The sequence below is a fragment of the Phaseolus vulgaris genome, chromosome 5 (genome assembly GCF_051622355.1).
Source record: "Phaseolus vulgaris cultivar YP4 chromosome 5, ASM5162235v1, whole genome shotgun sequence".
In the NCBI taxonomy this organism is placed as follows: Eukaryota; Viridiplantae; Streptophyta; class Magnoliopsida; order Fabales; family Fabaceae; genus Phaseolus; species Phaseolus vulgaris.
This window is the reverse complement of record NC_143502.1, coordinates 958,615-979,034: the sequence shown is the minus strand read 5'-3', so window position 1 is coordinate 979,034 and position 20,420 is coordinate 958,615. Positions and strand designations below refer to the sequence as shown.

The window sequence follows — 20,420 nt, the reverse complement described above, 5'->3', positions numbered from 1 at the left end:
CACAAGTCAAGAAGCACTACTTGCTTCTCAATTATCATGAACCATATATGAAACCTCAATCAATCTCTCTTAAGTTTTTTTCTGTGCATAAAGAAAAGGCTACTAATGGCTGTTGGGTTTGCTATAGCAAGTGAAAATGACCAAAGCAATGGTAAGATAACCCTGTATGTTGTGCTTTCTTGTATGATGGCTGGCATGGGAGGTGTCATCTTTGGCTATGACATTGGAACAGCAGGAGGGGTGACCTCAATGGACTCATTTCTGAAGAAGTTCTTCCACAAAGTGTACCTTAAGAAAGAAGATGCCAAGGTCAGCAACTACTGTGTATTTGACAGCCAACTATTGACCTCTTTTACATCCTCTCTCTATATTGCTGGTCTTGTTACTTCCTTCTTTGCTTCTTATATCACCAAAGCCTTTGGCCGCAAACCATCTATGGTGGCCGGCGGCGCCGCCTTTCTGGCTGGTACAGCTCTTGGAGGTGCAGCTTTTAATGTGTACATGCTCATAGTTGGTAGACTTTTGCTTGGAGTTGGAGTTGGTTTTGCAAACCAGGTAGCTACCTTTTCCTTCATTTTTCTACACTGTAACAAGCATTTCAAATATTGAGTAGAACTTAAGATTCAATTGGAAACTAGACAATGCTTGTCTAGCCAACCAAAAGGAGAACAAAAGTTTTATCTTACAAGGTCAGATCGGTTACATGGACCATCCGATATCATTTGTGTTGATTAAAAGCCAAATCTTATCCTAACAACTTAGGATGTCTTTCTTGGCCTCCCTCTCCCCTTTTTAGAAGATTAAAACTATGTAATTTACTTTCCTGAAATTTAGGATCTAGTTTCTTTTATGCAAAGTTCATTTATCTTGTTGAAGACAAAATGAAAATAAAGAATACCAAAGAATACTGCAAGATCCAAATTATATGTTCAGGACTTTTGTCATGCTTTCTAGAATGAGTTGAGCATGGCTGATGTCTACTATGCTGCAAACTTGGACATGTTTTTTTAGTAGTTTTAGCAAATACTAACAAGTGAAATAAGCGTATTGTTTAAGAAGAAGAAAATTAAAGCATTTCATAAGAAAAAACAGTACTTTTTAATGCTCTTTGACCAATGTTTTTTTGGTTAACAATAATAAGGATTGGAAATCTAACATGTTACTTTTGAGAAAGCTTAAAATATTAGTCATTGACCAGAAAATATGAATGTATTGGAGTGTCAATTTTTTTCTTATCAACGATTAAGATTAGTTACTCTATCATTTGTTACTTTAGAGGAGCCAAATCAAAACGATAAGACACTAATTTCTTTCAAATTTTGTACTGCTTCTGCAGGCTGTTCCTTTGTATCTATCTGAAATGGCACTACCACGACTAAGAGGAGCAACTAGCAATGGCTTCCAATTAAGCATTGGCATTGGTGCTTTGTCTGCTAACTTAATCAACTATGGAACAGAGAAGATTGAAGGTGGCTGGGGTTGGCGTGTGTCACTAGCCATGGCAGCAGTGCCAGCCTCAGTCCTAACACTAGGTGCACTTTTCCTCCCTGAAACTCCCAACAGCTTAATCCAGCGCAGCCATGACCATCAAAAGGCCAAGTTACTGCTTCAGCGAATTCGAGGCATAGAAGATGTGGAAGCAGAACTTGATGATCTTATCAAAGCAAGTTCTTCAAAAACCAACAACAAACAATCATTTAAGATCATTTTGAAACGAAGGTATAGGCCTCAGCTTGTGATGGCAGTAGCTATACCATTTTTCCAGCAAGTGACAGGGATCAATGTCATTGCTTTCTATGCCCCTTTACTTTTTAGGACAATTGGGTTAGGAGAAAGTGCAGCGCTGTTGTCATCTGTGATGACGGGAGTTGTAGGTACTGGCTCAACATTCATATCAATGTTCATGGTTGATAAACTTGGAAGGAGAACCTTGTTTATGATTGGGGGCATTCAAATGTTTGCATCACAGTGTATAGTTGGTGGCATAATGGCCTTTCATCTGAGAGATCATGGTGGATTAAGCAAAGTGTATTCTTGTGTTGTTTTGGTTATGATACTCATATATGTTGCTGGGTTTGGGTGGTCATGGGGGCCACTAGGTTGGTTAGTGCCAAGTGAGATTTTTCCTCTGGAAATTAGATCAGTGGGGCAAAGCATCACAGTGGCAGTGAGCTTTATCTTCACTTTCATTGTTGCTCAGACTTTTCTGTCCATGCTTTGCCACTTCAGGTCTGGGATTTTCTTCTTCTTTGGAGGATGGGTGGTGGTGATGACAATATTTGTGTACTATCTCCTGCCAGAGACCAAAAGTGTGCCACTTGAACAGATGGAGAAAGTTTGGCACGAACATTGGTTTTGGAAGAGAATAGTGGGTGAAATAAGTGATACAGAGAGCACAAACATGAGAAATGAATATGATACTTCAAGGAAGTTGTAAATCAAATTCTACCAGTGTTAGCATAAACTTTTGTATATATATCATTACCTTGTAAGTCACTTTCCTTACTACTTGAGCAGATAACATTGAAACTGTAGTCTGAATCTCATGCAAACATTGTTAAAATTGTAAACAATCTTGCAATCATTGTTAATTGAAATATCAGACGCAAGAATAATATTACAATAAAAGCACATTTATGCGCTATTAATCTTCCTCAGTCAACAAAATCAGCTTGCAGATTTGAATTCCCTTGTTGGGAGATACTCATTTCTTGAATAGTTTCAGTCTGAAGGTAGCACAGTAAAAACTTCAACGTCTTCCATTGAAGGGCTCCTAACTGAGTATTTAAATGTCCAACCATGGCAGGCACCAGCATGCTCTCCCTTTTTATTGAGGGCAACAACGGCTCCCAAAAAATCTGGAAATTTTCTTGCTATCCGTGCCATTGCATCTTTGGCAGCAAGTTTGGGTTCCATTCCCAACCTCATACTTTCCACAACTTGATAGCTGAAATTGAATACAAGTATCATCAATCTAGATATTCCTAATTGAAAACACATAAGAATATTTAATTGAAGTCTAACTAACTATACAAAAAGAGTAAGACTGCTTGAAAGTTGAAACTACCAAGGTAAAGAATATGTTTTTTACAGGTCAATCAATGCACTACAAAAAGAAGTTTAATGCACTGCAAAAAGAAGTTTAATGCACTACAAAAAGAAGTTTAATGCACTATAGTTGCAAAAGGGTTATCATTTAGCTATTAACCAAGAACATTACATGATGGACCAGTTATGCTCAGCCGAAATAGCAGTTGCTTGCCAAAATTAACAAGCAATAGATATGCAATGAAGATAAGACACCATCAAACTGTCTGTGTGTATATGCCAATATGGATAACTTTCTGAAGACAATAAAAAGCAACTCAGTATGTAAACTAGAGAAACTAGAGACTTTCTGTGCTACCATGGAAGGAAGCGCATCATGATGTCACCATCCCCAGTTGCACAACATGCACCAACTTCCTCTACAGCATATGCTGAGGATCCAGCTATGGGACCATCACCTACCCTGTAATCAAAGAAATAAATATAAAGAAAACTTAATCATAAAAATCAGTAAGAGAACAGACTAAGATAACAGTCTAATTGCTAAAGCCATCCCTTCTCATGCAAAGTATAATAGTCATAGGAGTTAATGGGAATTAGTCACAAACACAATCATAAAAAAGGGACTAAAAAAATTCATGTGCCTTCAATAAATCCAGATAATTTAGCTTGAAAAGGAAGAAAGGTGTGGTCATTCAAGAAATGAAAAGATCAGTCCACTTCTAATACACAAGGTTACCTGCCAGGAATCTTGAATGTTGCCCCATTAGTTGATGTGCCAACAGCAATGTGTCCCATCTGTGCCAAAGAAAACTTGTCATTTGCATAGACAAAAATGATGTATAAAAATCAGTTTTACTCTAAACCTTACTCTATCAATAACAGCCATTGATATAGTATCATGGCTGTGAAGACCAACAAGAGGTAATCCAGAATTACTAGTCAGCATATGAGCAGTGCTGGAGCATGTTTCACCAGGATGCCGCAGGTAATGTGTTGGACTATAAGGACCACAACTATTTGCAGGTGACACATTTTTCCTGAAATTTGGTTGACAACTACCATCTTTCCATTTGGTCCACTTCTCCATAGATTCTGGTGAACTCAAGTTTGTTGGTCCCGGAAGACCCATTGAAATAGCAAATTCTGATGCTTTCTCTCCTACCAGCAAGGTATGTTCAGTATGTTGCATTACTAACCTTGCAGCCTTGATTCCATCAGTTACGTATCTCATGGCTGCAACAGCTCCTACTTCCATTGTCAACTGTGTGTCCCCTTAGCAGAACATGAGTCAAAAAATCATGCCAGATCAAGAAAAAGTACAATGCAAAACACAAAATGACTAGCAGATTCAGAAAATGGTGATTGCTAGTTACCGCATCCATTATCAGAGCATCAATTGTAGTTTCCCCATTCTCATCTGGACTTCCACCTGGACCAACTGTTCAGAGTAGGATATTCAAAAGGCATGCATTTGCATAACAGTAATATCATGAAGAAATGAAGAAAAAACTCAGAAAGGAATCTCAAGATGGTTAAGGACTATAAACAGAAAGAACAAAAAACAGAACCAAACTCTGTCTGATTCATTCTTATAGGGGTAAAAGCAGAGAAATTTTCACAACTCTTCCCTTCCCACGAACTATAAGGCTCGGACACTCCCCTTAAATGGTATATCAGTGTCGGACACACAACACGACACTCGTAAGACACATATCAGTGTATCAGTGAATTGTCCAATTCAAAATATATTTATTGGATTTCTAACAATTCTAACACAATTCTAATATAGTTCTTATAGTATAAATTTTTATTATGATTGTAAAAATAAGGAACAAATCTTTTTGAACCAGTCATGAGAAACATCTTTGTGATCGAAAAACTAAATAATACTTTTACATATAAATCTTTATTGTCAATTTATATAATTTATAATTATATAATATATAGATCGTATTTCCGTGTTCTAATACGTATTCCGTTTATTTCTGTGTTCGTGTCATATAAGTGTTTATATTCTAATATGATTCTCGTGTTCGTGTCATATAAGTATCCGTGTTGTAATACATATTTCCGTATTCTAATACGTATATAAGTGTCGTGTGTGCTACATAGCCCACGAAACAAGTTTTATTATAAATTCTCAATGTTATGTTCCAAACATTGAAGTTCCAACCTGTTCCATCACACCTGAGTTCCTCACAGGCAGAGCAACCTTCAACCACGGAATTCACAGCCGAAGAGCCACCATCAACAGCCTTCCATGCAGCTCTGACAGCCTCAACGAAGGGCCACGTGCTCACGACCAAAGGGTACTCTTCCGTTTGCACGGTTTCATGCCCCACCACCTGAATACAAACACACCCATCACATCAAAACTTGCCTAAAGAAGAAAAGATTAAGACTTTGAGTGCTGGGAACTCAAAAAATTGATCAGTTCTACTCTGATTATAGACAGAGCCCAAAAAGATTTGAGAGTACCAAAGAGAGTAAAGGGAGAAGGAAGATAATGATGAAGGAGTTTGCAGGCATGGAGATGAATTGGTGATGGAAGTGTTCTCCAAGGTCTCTGGAATGCATTGAGAGCAAACCAATTTGGAGAATTTGATTGGGTTAAGAGAACACTTCCCTAGACATTCAAGATATTATTGTTTGAAATATTGCAGAAAAAACAGTCAGACGAGAATGTCTTTAGTCTTTTTTTAAAATATTAAATATTAATTTTTTATTTAATAATTTTTTTATTTCAACTATTATAATAATATGAAAAGAAATTAATAATTCTGTTTTAGTTTTTTTTTAATATTAAATGTTATTTTTTTTAATAACTCTTGTTATTTTAACTATTATAATAATATGAAAAGAAAGTAATAAAATTATTATATGGAATGTTTCTTATTTTTTTAAATTATTTTTTTATTGACTTTATTTTTATTTGTAAGAGTGAAAAAAAACTGCTCAAATTCAATTTATAATGAAAAAATAAAATATATTACAATATATAATTTGATTTGAAGAAAAGGAAAAAACTTGATTTAAAGTTATAACATTTCCAAAGAGTATTTTTAATATCATCAATGGAGTCACTTCACTTTTAAGGTTGCTTATGCTTTTTTTACACTAAACATTATTCTTCTTTTCATTTTTAACATGTTTTTCACTCTAAAATCTTTCACATAACCCATCCTACTTCTAGAATATGTTCTATATATATTTTTGTTTATAAAGATTTTCCTTTTGAATCATAGTAGTGTTCTTTTCTTTACATTTTTCAAACTTAAATTTCTTCAAAATTTTATTGACATACTTTTTTTATAAATGAAGACTTGGTAATCTTTTGCTTGAACTTCATTTCAAAAAAACCATGAAACACATGTAACTGTCTTCTTGTTTTCTAGAATGGTTATGTGATAATTAAAGTAATATTTAAAACTTTATTTCCTATTATAAACAAATAACTATAAAAATTGAAAGATTGTTTGTGAAGTTTTTGTAACTTTATCAAATTTTATAATGCAATTTTAATAAAAATATTATAGTGGATATATAACAAAAGATAATTGGGTGAATGAATATTATCTTTAAGTGTGATGGTGAACTTTTGTTTTAATAATAATAATTCATTTGTAAGATAGAGTATATTGAATATAATTAATTTCAAGTTGTTGTAATGATAAGGAGGAATATCATGGACACTTCCCACCTACAACTCCTATGTGTACCACTTTCTATTTTTCTAACATATGATATTTAAATGATTGAAATTAATTAGAAGTGAAAAATAAATTTAATTAGTTAAAATATTAACTTGAATAATAAAGTAATACTGGGATGAGATACAACTAAATACTAAGTTAGAAAGTATATTTTTAATTATAGGAAAATGATGTGAAGACTATAAGTGTTCAATTAAAAGTTTTATTTTCTTTTAATATTTTGTTTCAACTAAATCCTAGGTGGTGAGATTCTGTTTTCTCTCTGTTGGAGATCCCACATCGACTAGAGATTAGAATTTTTCATAGTATATAAGTGGGTGTAAACCTCACATCATTGAGCCGGTTTTATGGGGTTGAGTTAGGCTTAAAGTCCACTTTCGTGGGATCTCCAACACCCCTCACGCCCGAGACCAACACTCTCTAACGATAGCAATAATGGAGTTGAAGAAATGGTGTGAAAAAGAAAAAAAATGATATTATTTTATTATTAATTTTTATATGATACTTATGTCTCAAACTTTTGATTAATTTTTCCTTTACTCAAAGGATAAAATCATGATATTAAGAATAAAATCATGATGAATAATTTCTTACAATGATTTTACATCAATTTTATATTAAGTATAAAATCACTAATACTTTGATTAAGTATAACATCACGAAGTTGTGAGTTTTAAAATAAAGAATATTTTCGATGTAACACAGTTGACTTAGTAATGCTATTTTAATTAACTTCAAATTGGAACACGAAATGATTTTTTTTTATAAAGTTTAAAACAAGAATTTAAAGTATTATATAAATCTTTTTATAAATTAATTTATATTTAAAAGGTTTATTTCAATTTTCTTCTTTCCTTTATAAATGTGTATAAAGAAGTTATTATAAATAAACAAATTATTGTTTGAATGAATTTAAAATAGAATAAGAAAACTTCATTTTATTTTCCCTTTTTAATAGTTTGTTTAGTCAAGAGGGAAAAAATTAAACGGAAGAAATTGTTAAAAATGAAAAAAACGAATATGTAAAAATTCAAAGTATTTAGTATAAGATTTTTTCTTCTAAAAATGTGTGTGGAGAAAGTATTTCGAAGAAACGCATAAAGATTATTTTGAATAACTTTTTAATGAAACAAGAAAAGTCGTCTCGTTTTCACTCTTTAAGACCTGTTTGTTTTTGAGGGTGGAACTGTTTGCGACGATGGAAGTCAGTGTCACCCCGTTTGCTTCCAGTGTTGCATCCGGGTGAGGGAGGAAGTGCATAGAAAGTGGAGGGATGTGAGATCTTCTCCAAAATGAAAAGAAAGTTGAGAGTAGCACAGCAAATGCCAAGTCAGACCTAACAACTTACCCTTCTACCCTTGCTTTTCTCCTCCATGCCACGACAAAGCATTGCACCTGCATGCATGGCACATGAGATTCCTGAGCGTGAGATTCCTAACTTTGGGTCAAGAATCCTTTGACCATTAAAGGCTCTGAATGCAATGAGTGAGATGGATGAGAGTAGGTGTGTGCAATAAGTTGGTGTTTCAATATATAAAAACTAACCAAACAACATATGAAAGTACTTGTGCAAATCTTTTCAATGCAATACGGACCCAAAATAAAATTTCAGAAAGTAGGGCGAAATTTAACGAGTTTCGGTAGAGGATAGCCTTGGTTTGCACAAAATTTCCGAAAAATTCTCCCAAAATAGTTTTTTTCTGAAATTCCACGTAAGAATCTCCACTGAATTTAGGAAAAAACGAGACAAATTTCAGGTCAAACGGATGAGTATTCGCCCACGAAAAAAGTCAAACAGTTTCACACACAAACGAACCTTCCTTTCAGCCCTGACAGTGATCGATAAAAAATTTATTGTCAATCTTGCGGGATGAGTCTGAGCCTCAAATCTCATCCAAAACTAAATAGACACAGTGACGAACGTCTGGTAAAAATTTCATACCAAAACACCAAAAGAGTAAGGCGTAGTAAGTCCCAGACCGAGAGTCAACAAAAATGGTTTTTCGAAAACAAAACGTCCCGGATTTTCTTCCCCGTATCTCCTTTTTGTGATTCTTTTATGGACGTGCCTCCTTACCTGGGTGCAAACAACATATAGAAGTACTTGTGTGAACTTTTTCAGCGCAATACGGACCCAGAATAAAAATTCCGAAAGTAGGGAGAAATTTCACAAGTTTTGGTAGAGGATAGCCTTGGTTTGCACAAAATTTCCGAAAAATACTCCAGAAATAGTTTTTCCTGAAATTCCACGTAAGAATCTCCATTAAATTTGGGACAAAACGCGACAAATTTCAGGTCAAACGGATAAATATTCGCCCACACAAAAAAATCAAACAGTTTCACACACAAACGAAAACCTTCCTTTCAGCCCTGGCAGTGATCAATAAAAATTTTATTGCAAATCTTCTAGGATGAATCTGGGCCTCAAATCTCAGCCAAAACTCAATAGACACAGTGACAAACGTCTGGTAAAAATTTCAGACGAAAACACCCAAGCAGTAAGGCGTAGTAAGTCCCAGACCGAGAGTCAACAAAACTGGTTTTCCGAAAACAAAACGTCCTGGATTTTCTTCCCCGTATCTCCTTTTTGTGATTCTTTTATGGACGTGCCTCCTGACCTGGGTGCAAACAACATATGGAAGTACTTATGTGAACTTTTTCGGCGCAATACGGACCCAGAATAAAAATTGTCGAAAGTATGGCGAAATTTCACAAGTTTTGGTAGAGGATAGCCTTGGTTTGCACAAAATTTCCAAAAATTCTCCCGAAATAGTTTTTTCCTGAAATTCCACCTAAATATCTCCACTGAATTTGGGACAAAACGCGACAAATATCAGGTCAAACGGATGAGTATTCGCCCACGAAAAAAATCAAACAGTTTCACACACAAACGAACCTTCCTTTCAGCCCTGACAGTGATCGATAAAAAATTTATTGCCAATCTTGTGGGACGAATATGGGCCTCAAATCTAACCCAAAACTCAATAGACACAGTGACGAACGTCTGGTAAAAATTTCAGACCAAAACACCCAAGGAGTAAGGCGTAGTAAGTCCCAGACCGAGAGTGAACAAAACTGGTTTTCCGAAAATAAAACGTCCTGCATTTTCTTCCCCGTATCACCTTTTTGTGATTCTTTTATGGACGTGCCTCCTTACCTCACAAGTTTTGGTTTTCCGAAATTGCCTTGATTTGGACAAAATTTCCAAAAAATTCTCCCGAAATAGTTTTTTCCTAAAATTACACGTAAGAATCTCCACTGAATTTGGGACATAACGCGACAAATTTCAGGTCAAACGAATGAGTATTCGCCCACGAAAAAAATAAACAGTTTCACACACAAACGAACCTTCCTTTCAGCCCGGACAGTGATCAATAAAAAATTTATTGTCAATCTTGTGGGACGAATCTGGGCCTCAATTCTAAGCCAAAACTCAATGGACATTGTGACGAACGTCTGGTAAAAATTTCAGGCCAAAACACCCAAGGAGTAAGGCGTAGTAAGTCCCAGACCGAGAGTGAACAAAACTGGTTTTCCGAAAACAAAACGTCCTGCATTTTCTCACCCGTATCTCCTTTTTGTGATTCTTTTATGGACGTGCCTCCTTACCTGGGTGGAAACAACATATGGAAGTACTTGTGTAAACTTTTTCAGCGCAATACGGACCCAGAATAAAAATTGCCGAAAGAAGGGCGAAATTTCACAAGTTTTAGTAGAGGATAGCCTTGGTTTGCACAAAATTTCCAAAAAATTCTCCCGAAATAGTTTTTTCCTGAAATTCCACATAAGAATCTCCACTGAATTTGGGACAAAACGCGACAAATTTCAGGTCAAACGGATGAGTATTCGCCCACGAAAAAAATCAAACAGTTTCTCAAATAAACGAACCTTCCTTTCAGCCCCGGCAGTGATCGATAAAAAATTTATTGTCAATCTTGTTTGACGAATCTGGGCCTCAAATCTCAGCCAAAACTAAATAGACACAGTGACGAACGTCTGGTAAAAATTTCAGACCAAAACACCCAAGGAGTAAGGCGTAGTAAGTCCCAGACCGAGAGTGAACAAAACTGGTTTTCCGAAAACAAAACGTCCTGCATTTTCTTCCCCTTATCTCCTTTTTGTGATTCTTTTATGGACGTGTCTCCTTACCTGGGTGCAAAAAACATATGGAAGTACTTGTGTGAACTTTTTCAGCGCAACACGGACCCAGAATAAAAATTGCCGAAAGAAGGGCTAAATTTCACAAGTTTTGGTAGAGGATAGCCTAGGTTCGGACAAAATTTCTGAAAAATTCTCCCGAAATAGTTTTTTCCTGAAATTCCACATAAGAATCTCCACTGAATTTGGGACAAAATGCGACAAATATCAGGTCAAACGGATGAGTATTCGCCCACGAAAAAAATCAAACAGTTTCACACACAAACGAACCTTCCTTTCAGCCCTGACAGTGATCGATAAAAAATTTATTGCCAATCTTGTGGGACGAATCTGGGCCTCAAATCTAACCCAAAACTCAATAGACACAGTGACGAACGTCTGGTAAAAATTTCAGACCAAAACACCCAAGGAGTAAGGCGTAGTAAGTCCCAGACCGAGAGTCAACAAAACTGGTTTTCCGGAAACAAAACGTCCTGGATTTTCCTCCCCGTATATCCTTTTTGTGATTCTTTTATGGACGTGTCTCCTTACCTGGGTGCAAACAACATATGAAAGTACTTGTGTGACCTTTTTCAGTGCAATACGGACCCAGAATAAAAATTTCCGGAAGTAGGGCGAAATTTCACAAGTTTTGGTAGAGCCTTGGTTTGGACAAAATTTCCAAAAAATTATCCCGAAATAGTTTTTTCCTGAAATTCCACTTAAGAATCTCCACTGAATTTGGGACATAACGCGACAAATTTCAGGTCAAACGGATGAGTATTCGCCCACGAAAAAAATCAAACAGTTTCTTCACACACAAACGAACCTTCCTTTCAGCCCTGACAGTGATCGATAAAAAATTTATTGCCAATCTTGTGGGACGAATCTGGGCCTCAAATCTCAGCCAAAACTCAATAGACACAATGACGAACGTTTGGTAAAAATTTCAGACTAAAACACCCAAGGAGTAAGGCGTAGTAAGTCCCAGACCGAGAGTGAACCAAACTGGTTTTCCGAAAACCAAACGTCCAACATTTTCCTTCCCGTATCTCCTTTTTGTGATTCTTTTATGGACGTGCCTCCTTACCTGGGTGCAAACAACATATGGAAGTACTTGTGTGAACTTTTTCAGCGCAATACGGACCCAGAATAAAAATTGCTGGAAGTAGGGCGAAATTTCACAAGTTTTGGTAGAGGATAGCCTTGGTTTGGACAAAATTTCCGAAAAATTCTCCCGAAATAATTTTTTCCTGAACTTCCACGTAAGAATCTCCACTGAATTTGGGACAAAACGCAACAAATTTCAGGTCAAACGGATTAGTATTCGCCCACGAAAAAAATCATACAGTTTCACACACAAACGAACCTTCCTTTCGGCCCTGGCAGTGATCGATAAAAAATTTATTGCCAATCTTGTGGGACAAATCTGGGCCTCAAATCTCAGCCAAAACTCAGTAGACACAGTGACGAACGTCTGGTAAAAATTTCAGACCAAAATATCCAAGGAGTAAGGCGTAGTAAGTTCCAGACCGAGAGTGAACAACACTGATTTTCCAAAAACAAAACGTCCTGCATTTTCTTCCCCCCTATCTTCTTTTTGTGATTCTTTTATGGACGTGCCTCCTTACCTGGGTGCAAAAAACATATGGAAGTACTTGTGTGAACTTTTTCAGCGCAATACGGACTCAGAATAAAAATTGCCGAAAGTAGGGCGAAATTTCACAAGTTTTTGTAGAGGATAACCTTGGTTTTCAATAAAATTTCTGAAAAATTCTCCGGGAATAGTTTTTTTCTGAAATTCCACGTACGAATCTCGACTGAATTTGGGGCAGAACACGACAATTTTCGAGTCAAACGGATGAGTATTACCCTAGGAAAAAAATAAAACCGTTTCACACACAAATGCACCTTCCTTTCGACCCTGGCAGTGATGAAAAAAAAAATATTGCAAATCCTGTGGAACGAATTTGGGCCTCAAATCTCAGCCTAAATTCAATAGAAAAGTGACGAATGTCTCGTAAAAATTTGAGACTGAAATACCCAAGGAGTATGGCGTAGTAAGTCCCAAACCGAGAGTCAACAAAACTGGTTTTCCAAAAACAAAACGTCCTGGCTTTTCTTCCCTGTATCTTCTTTTTCTGATTTGTTTATAGACGTGCCTCCTTACCTGGGGGCAAAAAACATATGAAAGTACCTGTGCGAATCTTTTTAACACAATACGGACCCAAAATAAAAATTCAGAAAGTATGGCGAAATTTCACGAGTTTAGGTAGCCTTGGTTTTCAATAAAATTTCTGATAAATTCTTTAGGAATAGTTTTTTCCTGAAATTCCACGTAAGAATCTCGACTGAATTTGGGGCAAAACGCGACAAATTTCAGGTTAAACGGATGAGTATTACTCTAGGAAAAAATAAAACAGTTTCACACACAAACGAACCTTCCTTTCGGCTTTGGCAGTGATAAATAAAACAATTATTGCAAATCCTGTGGGACGAATTTTGGCCTCAAATTTCAGCCAAAACTCAATAGACACGGTAACGAATGTCTGGTAAAATTTTGAGACCGAAATACCAAAGGAGTAAGGCGTAGCAAGTCCCAGACCGAGAGTGAACAAAACTGGTTTTCAGAAAACAAAACGTCCTGGTTTTTCTTCCCCGTATCTTTTGGTGATTTGTTTATGCACATGCCTCCTTACCTAGGGGAAAACAACATATGAAAGTACTTGTGTGAATCTTTTCAACCCAATACGCACCCAAAATAAAATTTCAGAAAGTAGGTCGAAATTTCACGAGTTTTGGTAGAGGAGAGCCTTGGTATTCAATAAAATTTGTGAAAAATACTCCCTGAATTGTTTTTTCCTGAAATTCCACGTAACAATATCGAATGAATTTTGGGCAAAAAGCGACAAATTTCAGGTCAAACAGATGAGTATTCATCTAGGAAAAAAATAAAACAGTTTCACACACAAACGAACCTTCCTTTCGGTCGTGGCAGTGATGAATAAAAAATTTATTGCAAATCATGTGGGACGAATTTGGGCCTCAAATCATAGCCAAAAATCAATAGACATAGTGATGAATCTCTGGTAAAATTTTCAGACCAAAATACCAAAGGAGTAAGGCGTAGTAAGTCCCAGACCGAGAGTGAACAAAACTGCTTTTCCGAAAACAAAACGTCCTGGTTTTTCTTTCCCGTATCTTCTTTTGGTAATTTGTTTATGGACGTGCCTCATTACCTAGGGGCAAACAACATATGATAGTACTTGTGCGAATCTTTTCAACGCAATACGGATCCTAAATAAAATTTCAGAAAGTAGGGCGAAATTTCACGAGTTTCGGTATAGGATAGCCTTGGATGTCAATAAAATTTCTGCAATATTCTCCCGGAATAGTTATTTCCTGAACTTCCACGTAAGAATCCCAACGAAATTTGGGGCAAAACGCAACAAATTTCAGGTCAAACGGATGAGTATTCACTTAGGAAAAAAATAAAACAGTTTCACACACAACCGAACCTTCCTTTCGGCCGGGGCAGTGATGAATAAAAAATTTATTGCAAATCCTGTGGGACGAATTTGGGCCTCAAATCTAAACCAAAACTCAAAAGACACAGTGACGAAAGTCTGCTAAAATTTTGAGACCGAAATACCCAAGGAGTTAGGCGTAGTAAGTCCCAGACCAAGAGTGAACAAAACTGGTTTTCCGAAAACAAAACGTCAAGGCTTTTCTTCCCCGTATCTTCTTTTTGTGATTTGTTTATGGACATGCCCCCTTACCTGGGGGCAAACAACATATGAAAGTACTTGTGCGAATCTTTTCAACACAATACGCACCCAAAATAAAATTTCAAAAAGTAGGTCAAAATTTCACGAGTTTCGGTAGAGGATGCCTTGGTTTTCAATAAAATTTCTGAAAAATTCTCCCGGAATTGTTTCTTCCTGAAATTCCACGTATGGATCTCGACTGAGTTTTGGGCAAAACGTGACAAATTTTAGGTCAAACGGATGAGTATTCACCTAGGAAAAAATATAACAGTTTCACACACAACCGAACCTTCCTTTCGGCCCTGGTAGTGATGAATAAAAAATTTATTGCAAATCCTGTGGGACGAATTTGGGCTTCAATTCTTAGCCAAAACTCAATAGACACAGTGACGAATGTCTGCTCAAATTTTGAGACCGAAATACCCAAGGAGTAAGGCGTAGTAAGTCCCAAACCTAGAGTGAACAAAACTGATTTTCCGAAAACAAAACGTCATGGCTTTTCTTCCGCGTATCTTCTTTTTGTGATTTTTTAATGGACGTGCCTCCTTACCTGGAGGCAAACAACATATGAAAGTACTTGTGCGAATCTTTTCAATGCAATACGGATCTAAAATAAAATTTCAAAAAGTAGGTCGAAATTTCACGAGTTTCGGTAGAGGATAGCCTTGGTTTTTAATAAAATTTCTGAAAAATTCTCCCATAATAGTTTTTTCCTGAAATTCCACGTAAGGATCTCGACTGAATTTGGGGCAAAACGTGACAAATTTCAGGTCAAACGGATGACTATTCACCTAGGCAAAAAATAAAACAGTTTCACACACAAACGAACCTTCCTTTCGGCCATGGCAGTAATGAATAAAAAATTTATTGCAAATTCTGTGGAACGAATTTGGGCATCAAATCTCAGCCAAAACTCAATAGACACAGTGACGAATGTCTGGTAAATATTTGAGACCGAAATACCCAAGGAGAAAGGCGTAGTAAGTCCCAAACCGAGAGTGAATAAAACTAATTTTCCGAAAACAAAACATCATGGTTTTTCTTCCGCGTATCTTCTTTTTGTGATTTTTTTATGCACGTGCCTCCTTACCTGGGGGCAAACAACATATGAAAGTACTTGTGCGAATCTTTTCAACGCAATACGGACCTAAAATAAAATTTCAGAAAGTAGGTCGAAATTTCACGAGTTTCGGTAGAGGATAGCCTTGGTTTTTAATAAAATTTCTGAAAAATTCTCCCAGAATAGTTTTTTCCTGAAATTCTACGAAAGAATCTCGACTGAATTTGAGGCAAAACGCGACAAATTTCAGGTCAAACAGATGAGTATTTACCTAGGAAAAAAATAAAACAGTTTCACACACAAACGAACCTTCCTTTCGGCCGTAGCAGTGATGAATAAAAAATTTATTGCAAATCCTGTGGAACGAATTTGGGCCTCAAAACTCAATAGACACAGAGAGGAATGTCTGCTAAAATTTTGAGACCGAAATACCCAAGGAGTAAGCCGTAGTAAGTCCCAGACCGAGAGTGAACAAAACTGGTTTTCCGAAAACAAAACGTCATGGTTTTTCTTCCCCGTATCTTCTTTTTGTGATTTGTTTATGGACGTGCCCCCTTACCTCGGGCCAAACAACATATGAAAGTACTTGTGCGAATCTTTTCAACTCAATACGGACCCAAAACAAAATTTCAGAAAGTAGGTCGAAATTTCACGAGATAGCCTTGGTTTTTAATAAAATTTTTGAAAAATTCTCCCGGAATAATTTTTTTCTGAAATTCTACGTAAGAATCTCGACTGAATTTGAGGCAAAACGCGACAAATTTCAGGTCAAACAGATGAGTTTTCACCTAGGAAAAAAATAAAACAGTTTCACACACAAACGAACCTTCCTTTCGGCCGTAGCAGTGATGAATAAAAAATTTATTGCAAATCCTGTGGAACGAATTTGGGCCTCAAAACTCAATAGACACAGAGAGGAATGTCTGCTAAAATTTTGAGACCGAAATACCCAAGGAGTAAGCCGTAGTAAGTCCCAGACCGAGAGTGAACAAAACTGGTTTTCCGAAAACAAAACGTCATGGTTTTTCTTCCCCGTATCTTCTTTTTGTGATTTGTTTATGGACGTGCCCCCTTACCTCGGGCCAAACAACATATGAAAGTACTTGTGCGAACCTTTTCAACTCAATACGGACCCAAAATAAAATTTCAGAAAGTAGGTCGAAATTTCACGAGATAGCCTTGGTTTTTAATAAAATTTTTGAAAAATTCTCCCGGAATAGTTTTTTTCTGAAATTCTACGTAAGAATCTCGACTGAATTTGAGGCAAAACGCGACAAATTTCAGGTCAAACAGATGAGTTTTCACCTAGGAAAAAAATAAAACAGTTTCACACACAAACGAACCTTCCTTTCTGCCGTAGCAGTGATGAATAAAAAATTTATTGCAAATCCTGTGGGACGAATTTGGGCCCCAAATCTCAGCTAAAACTCAATAGACACAGTGACGAATGTCTGCTAAAATTTTGAGACTGAAATACCCAAGGAGTAAGCCGTAGTAAGTCTCAGACCGAGAGTGAACAAAACTGGTTTTCCGAAAACAAAACGTCATGGTTTTTCTTCCCCGTATCTTCTTTTTGTGATTTGTTTATGGACGTGCCCCCTTACCTCGAGCCAAACAACATATGAAAGTACTTGTGCGAATCTTTTCAACTTAATACGGACCCAAAATAAAATTTCAGAAAGTAGGTCGAAATTTCACTAGTTTCGGTAGAGGATAGTCTTGGTTTTTAATAAAATTTCTGAAAAATTCTCCCGGAATTGTTTCTTCCTGAAATTCCACGTATGGATCTCGACTGAATTTGGGGCAAAACGTGACAAATTTCAGGTCAAACAGATGAGTATTCACCTAGGAAAAAAATAAAACAGTTTCACACACAAACGAACCTTCCTTTCGGCCGTGGCAGTAATGAATAAAAAATTTATTGCAAATCCTGTGGGACGAATTTGGGCATCAAAATCTCAGCCAAAATCAATAGACACAGTGAAAAATGTATGGTAAAAATTTGAAATTGAAATACCCAAGGAGTCAGACGTAGTAAGTCCCAGACGGAGAGTGAACAAAACCGGTTTTCCTAAAACAAAACGTTCTGGTTTTTCTTCCCCGTATCTTCTTTTTGTGATTTGTTTATGGACTTGCCTCCTTACCTGGGGGCAAACGACATATGAAAGTACTTGTTTGAATCTTTTCAACACAATACGGACCCAAAATAAAATTTCAGAAAGTAGGTCGAAATTTCACGAGTTTCGGTAGAGGATAGCCTTGGTTTTCAATAAAATTTCTAAAAAATTCTCCTGAAATAGTTTTTTCATGCAATTCTACGTAAGAATCTCGACTGGATTTGGGGCAAAACGCGACAAATTTCAGGTCAAACAGATGAGTATTCACCTAGGAAAAAAATAAAACAGTTTCACACACAAACGAACCTTCCTTTCGGCCCTGGCAGTGATGAATAAAAAAAATTTTGCGAATTCTGTGGGATGAATTTGGGCCTCAAATCTCAGTCAAAACTCAATAGACACAGTGACGAATGTATGGTAAAAATTTGAGACCGAAATACCCAAGGAGTAAGGCATATTAAGTCCCACACCGAGAGTCAACAAAACTCGTTTTCCGAAAACAAAACGTCCTTGGTGTTCCTCCTCGTATCTTCTTTTTGTGATTTGTTTATGGACGTGCCTCCTTACCTGGGGGCAAACAACATATGAAAGTACTTGTGCGAATCTTTTCAACGCAATACGAACCCAAAATAAAATTTCGGAAAGTAGAGCGACATTTCACGAGTTTCGGTAGAGGATAACCTTGGTTTTCAATAAAATTTCTGAAAAATTCTCCCGGAATAGTTTTTTCCTGCAATTCCACGTAAGAATCTCGACTGAATTTGGGGCAAAACGCGACAAATTTCAGGCCAAACAGATGAGTATTCATCTAGAAAAAAAAAATAAAACAGTTTCACACACAAACGAACCTTCTTTTCGACCCTCGCAGTGATGAATAAAAAATTTATTGCAAATCCTGTGGGACGAATTTGGGCCTCAAATCTCAGCCAAAACTCAATAGACACAGAGATGAATGTCTGGTAAAACATTGAGACCGAAATACCCAAGGAGTAAGGCATAGTAAGTCCCAAACCGAGAGTGAACAAAACTGGTTTTCCAAAAACAAAACGTCCTGGTTTTTCCTCCCCGTATCTTCTTTTTGTGACTTGTTTATGGACGTGCCTCCTTACCTGTGGGCAAACATCATATGAAAGTACTTGTGCGAATCTTTTCAACGCAATACGCACCCAAAATAAAATTTTATAAAGTAGGTCGAAATTTCACGAGTTTCGGTAAAGGATAGCCTTGGTTTTCAATAAAATTTCTGAAAAATTCTCCCGGAATTGTTTTTTCCTGAAATTCCACGTAAGAATCTAGATTGTATTTAGGGTAAAACGCGACAAATTTCAGGTCAAACGGATGAGTATTACCCTAGGAAAAAAATAAAACAGTTTGACACACAAACGAACCTTCTTTTCGGCCCTGGCAGTGATGAATAAAATTTTTTTTACAAATTCTGTGGGACGAATTTGGGCCTCAAATCTCAGCCAAATATCAATAGACACAGTGATGAATATCTGGTAAAAATTTGAGACCGAAATACTCAAGGAGTAAGGCGTAGTAAGTCCCAAACCGAGAGTGAACAAAAGTGGTTTTCCGAAAACAAAACGTCCTGACTTTTCTTCTCCGTATATTCTTTTTGTGATTTGTTTATGAACGTGTCTCCTTATCTAGGGGCAAACAACATATGAAAGTACTTGTGCAAATCTTTTCAACGCAATACGGATCCAAAATAAAATTTCTGAAAGTATGACGAAATTTCACGAGTTTCAATAGAGGATATCGCCTTGGTTTTCAATAAAATTTCTGAAAAATTCTCCCAGAATAGTTTTTTCTTGAAATTCCACGTAAGAATCTCGACTGAATTTGGGGCAAAACGCGACAAATTTCAGGTCAAACAGATGAGTATTCACCTAGGAAAGAAGTAAAACAGTTTCACACACAAACGAACCTTCCTTTCGGACGTGACAGTAATGAATAAAAAATTTATTGAAAATCCTGTGGGACGAATTTGGGCCTCAAATCTCAGCCAAAACTCAATAGACAAAGTGACGAATGTCTGGTAAAAATTTGAGACCGAAATACTCGAGGAGTAAGGCGTAGTAAGTCTCAGACCGAGAGGGAACAAAACTAGTTTTCTGGAAACAAAACGTCCTTGTTTTTCCTCCCCGTATCTTCTTTTTGTGATTTGTTTATGGACGTGCCTCCTTACCTGGGGGCAAACAACATATGAAAGTCTTTGCGCAAATCTTTTCGACATAATACAGACCCAAAATAAAATTTTAAAAAGTAAGGCAAAATTTCACGAGTTTCAATAGAGGTTGTTTCACTTCACTCATCAAAGAAATCTGCTCCTTATATGTACTGACTTCTGAATTGGTGAACTTGGCTTGAAAAGATTCGTAAGGCATCGGAGTGTGGTAGGAGCATGATTTATGTAGTTTAATAGATTGAAATTAAAAAATAACGAAAAAACTAAAAATTACAAATATTTAATATATATATATATATTAAATGAGTACTAATCTATAAGACTCAGATACACCTGTTAAATAGTGTACGTGTCAAACACAGAGCACACATATCAGACACGACA

General features: G+C 36.5%; 2 protein-coding genes across 5 annotated transcripts; one reads left to right on the top strand and one right to left on the bottom strand.

Moving 5' to 3' along the window:
- LOC137834648 (hexose carrier protein HEX6) lies at positions 1-2,533 on the top strand. The gene is made up of 2 exons (XM_068642745.2): positions 1-555; positions 1,337-2,533. The coding sequence occupies exons 1-2, from the start codon at positions 106-108 to the stop codon at positions 2,435-2,437; spliced, it is 1,551 nt and encodes a 516-aa protein (XP_068498846.2). The 5' UTR covers positions 1-105; the 3' UTR covers positions 2,438-2,533.
- Positions 2,455-5,735, bottom strand: LOC137834650 (N-terminal nucleophile aminohydrolases (Ntn hydrolases) superfamily protein). 4 transcript variants are annotated; one of them, XM_068642748.2, is made up of 7 exons: positions 5,530-5,735; positions 5,225-5,396; positions 4,425-4,489; positions 3,920-4,323; positions 3,788-3,846; positions 3,407-3,511; positions 2,455-2,947 (listed from the first exon to the last, which is right to left on the bottom strand). In XM_068642748.2, the coding sequence occupies exons 4-7, from the start codon at positions 4,304-4,306 to the stop codon at positions 2,722-2,724; spliced, it is 777 nt and encodes a 258-aa protein (XP_068498849.1). In that variant the 5' UTR covers positions 4,307-4,323; positions 4,425-4,489; positions 5,225-5,396; positions 5,530-5,735; the 3' UTR covers positions 2,455-2,721. The 4 variants fall into 4 exon arrangements, with proteins under 4 accessions (XP_068498849.1, XP_068498847.1, XP_068498848.1 ...); XM_068642746.2 differs by having other exon boundaries at positions 3,920-4,312; XM_068642747.2 differs by having other exon boundaries at positions 3,920-4,312; positions 5,239-5,396; positions 5,530-5,725.
- Between the last annotated feature and the right edge of the window lie 14,685 nt (positions 5,736-20,420).

What these genes read in the sequence shown, in the direction of transcription:
- LOC137834648 (XM_068642745.2), top strand. Translation starts at nt 106, where the DNA reads ATGGCTGTTGGGTTTGCTATAGCAAGTGAAAATGACCAAAGCAATGGT. An exon ending in GAGTTGGTTTTGCAAACCAG is followed by an intron (nt 556 to 1,336) that starts GTAGCTACCTTT and finishes CTGCTTCTGCAG; the next exon opens with GCTGTTCCTTTGTATCTATC.
- LOC137834650 (XM_068642746.2), bottom strand. Translation starts at nt 5,628, where the DNA reads ATGCATTCCAGAGACCTTGGAGAACACTTCCATCACCAATTCATCTCC. An exon ending in ATGCTCTGATAATGGATGCG is followed by an intron (nt 4,313 to 4,424) that starts GTAACTAGCAAT and finishes GGGGACACACAG; the next exon opens with TTGACAATGGAAGTAGGAGC. An exon ending in ACATTCAAGATTCCTGGCAG is followed by an intron (nt 3,512 to 3,787) that starts GTAACCTTGTGT and finishes CTTTGATTACAG; the next exon opens with GGTAGGTGATGGTCCCATAG.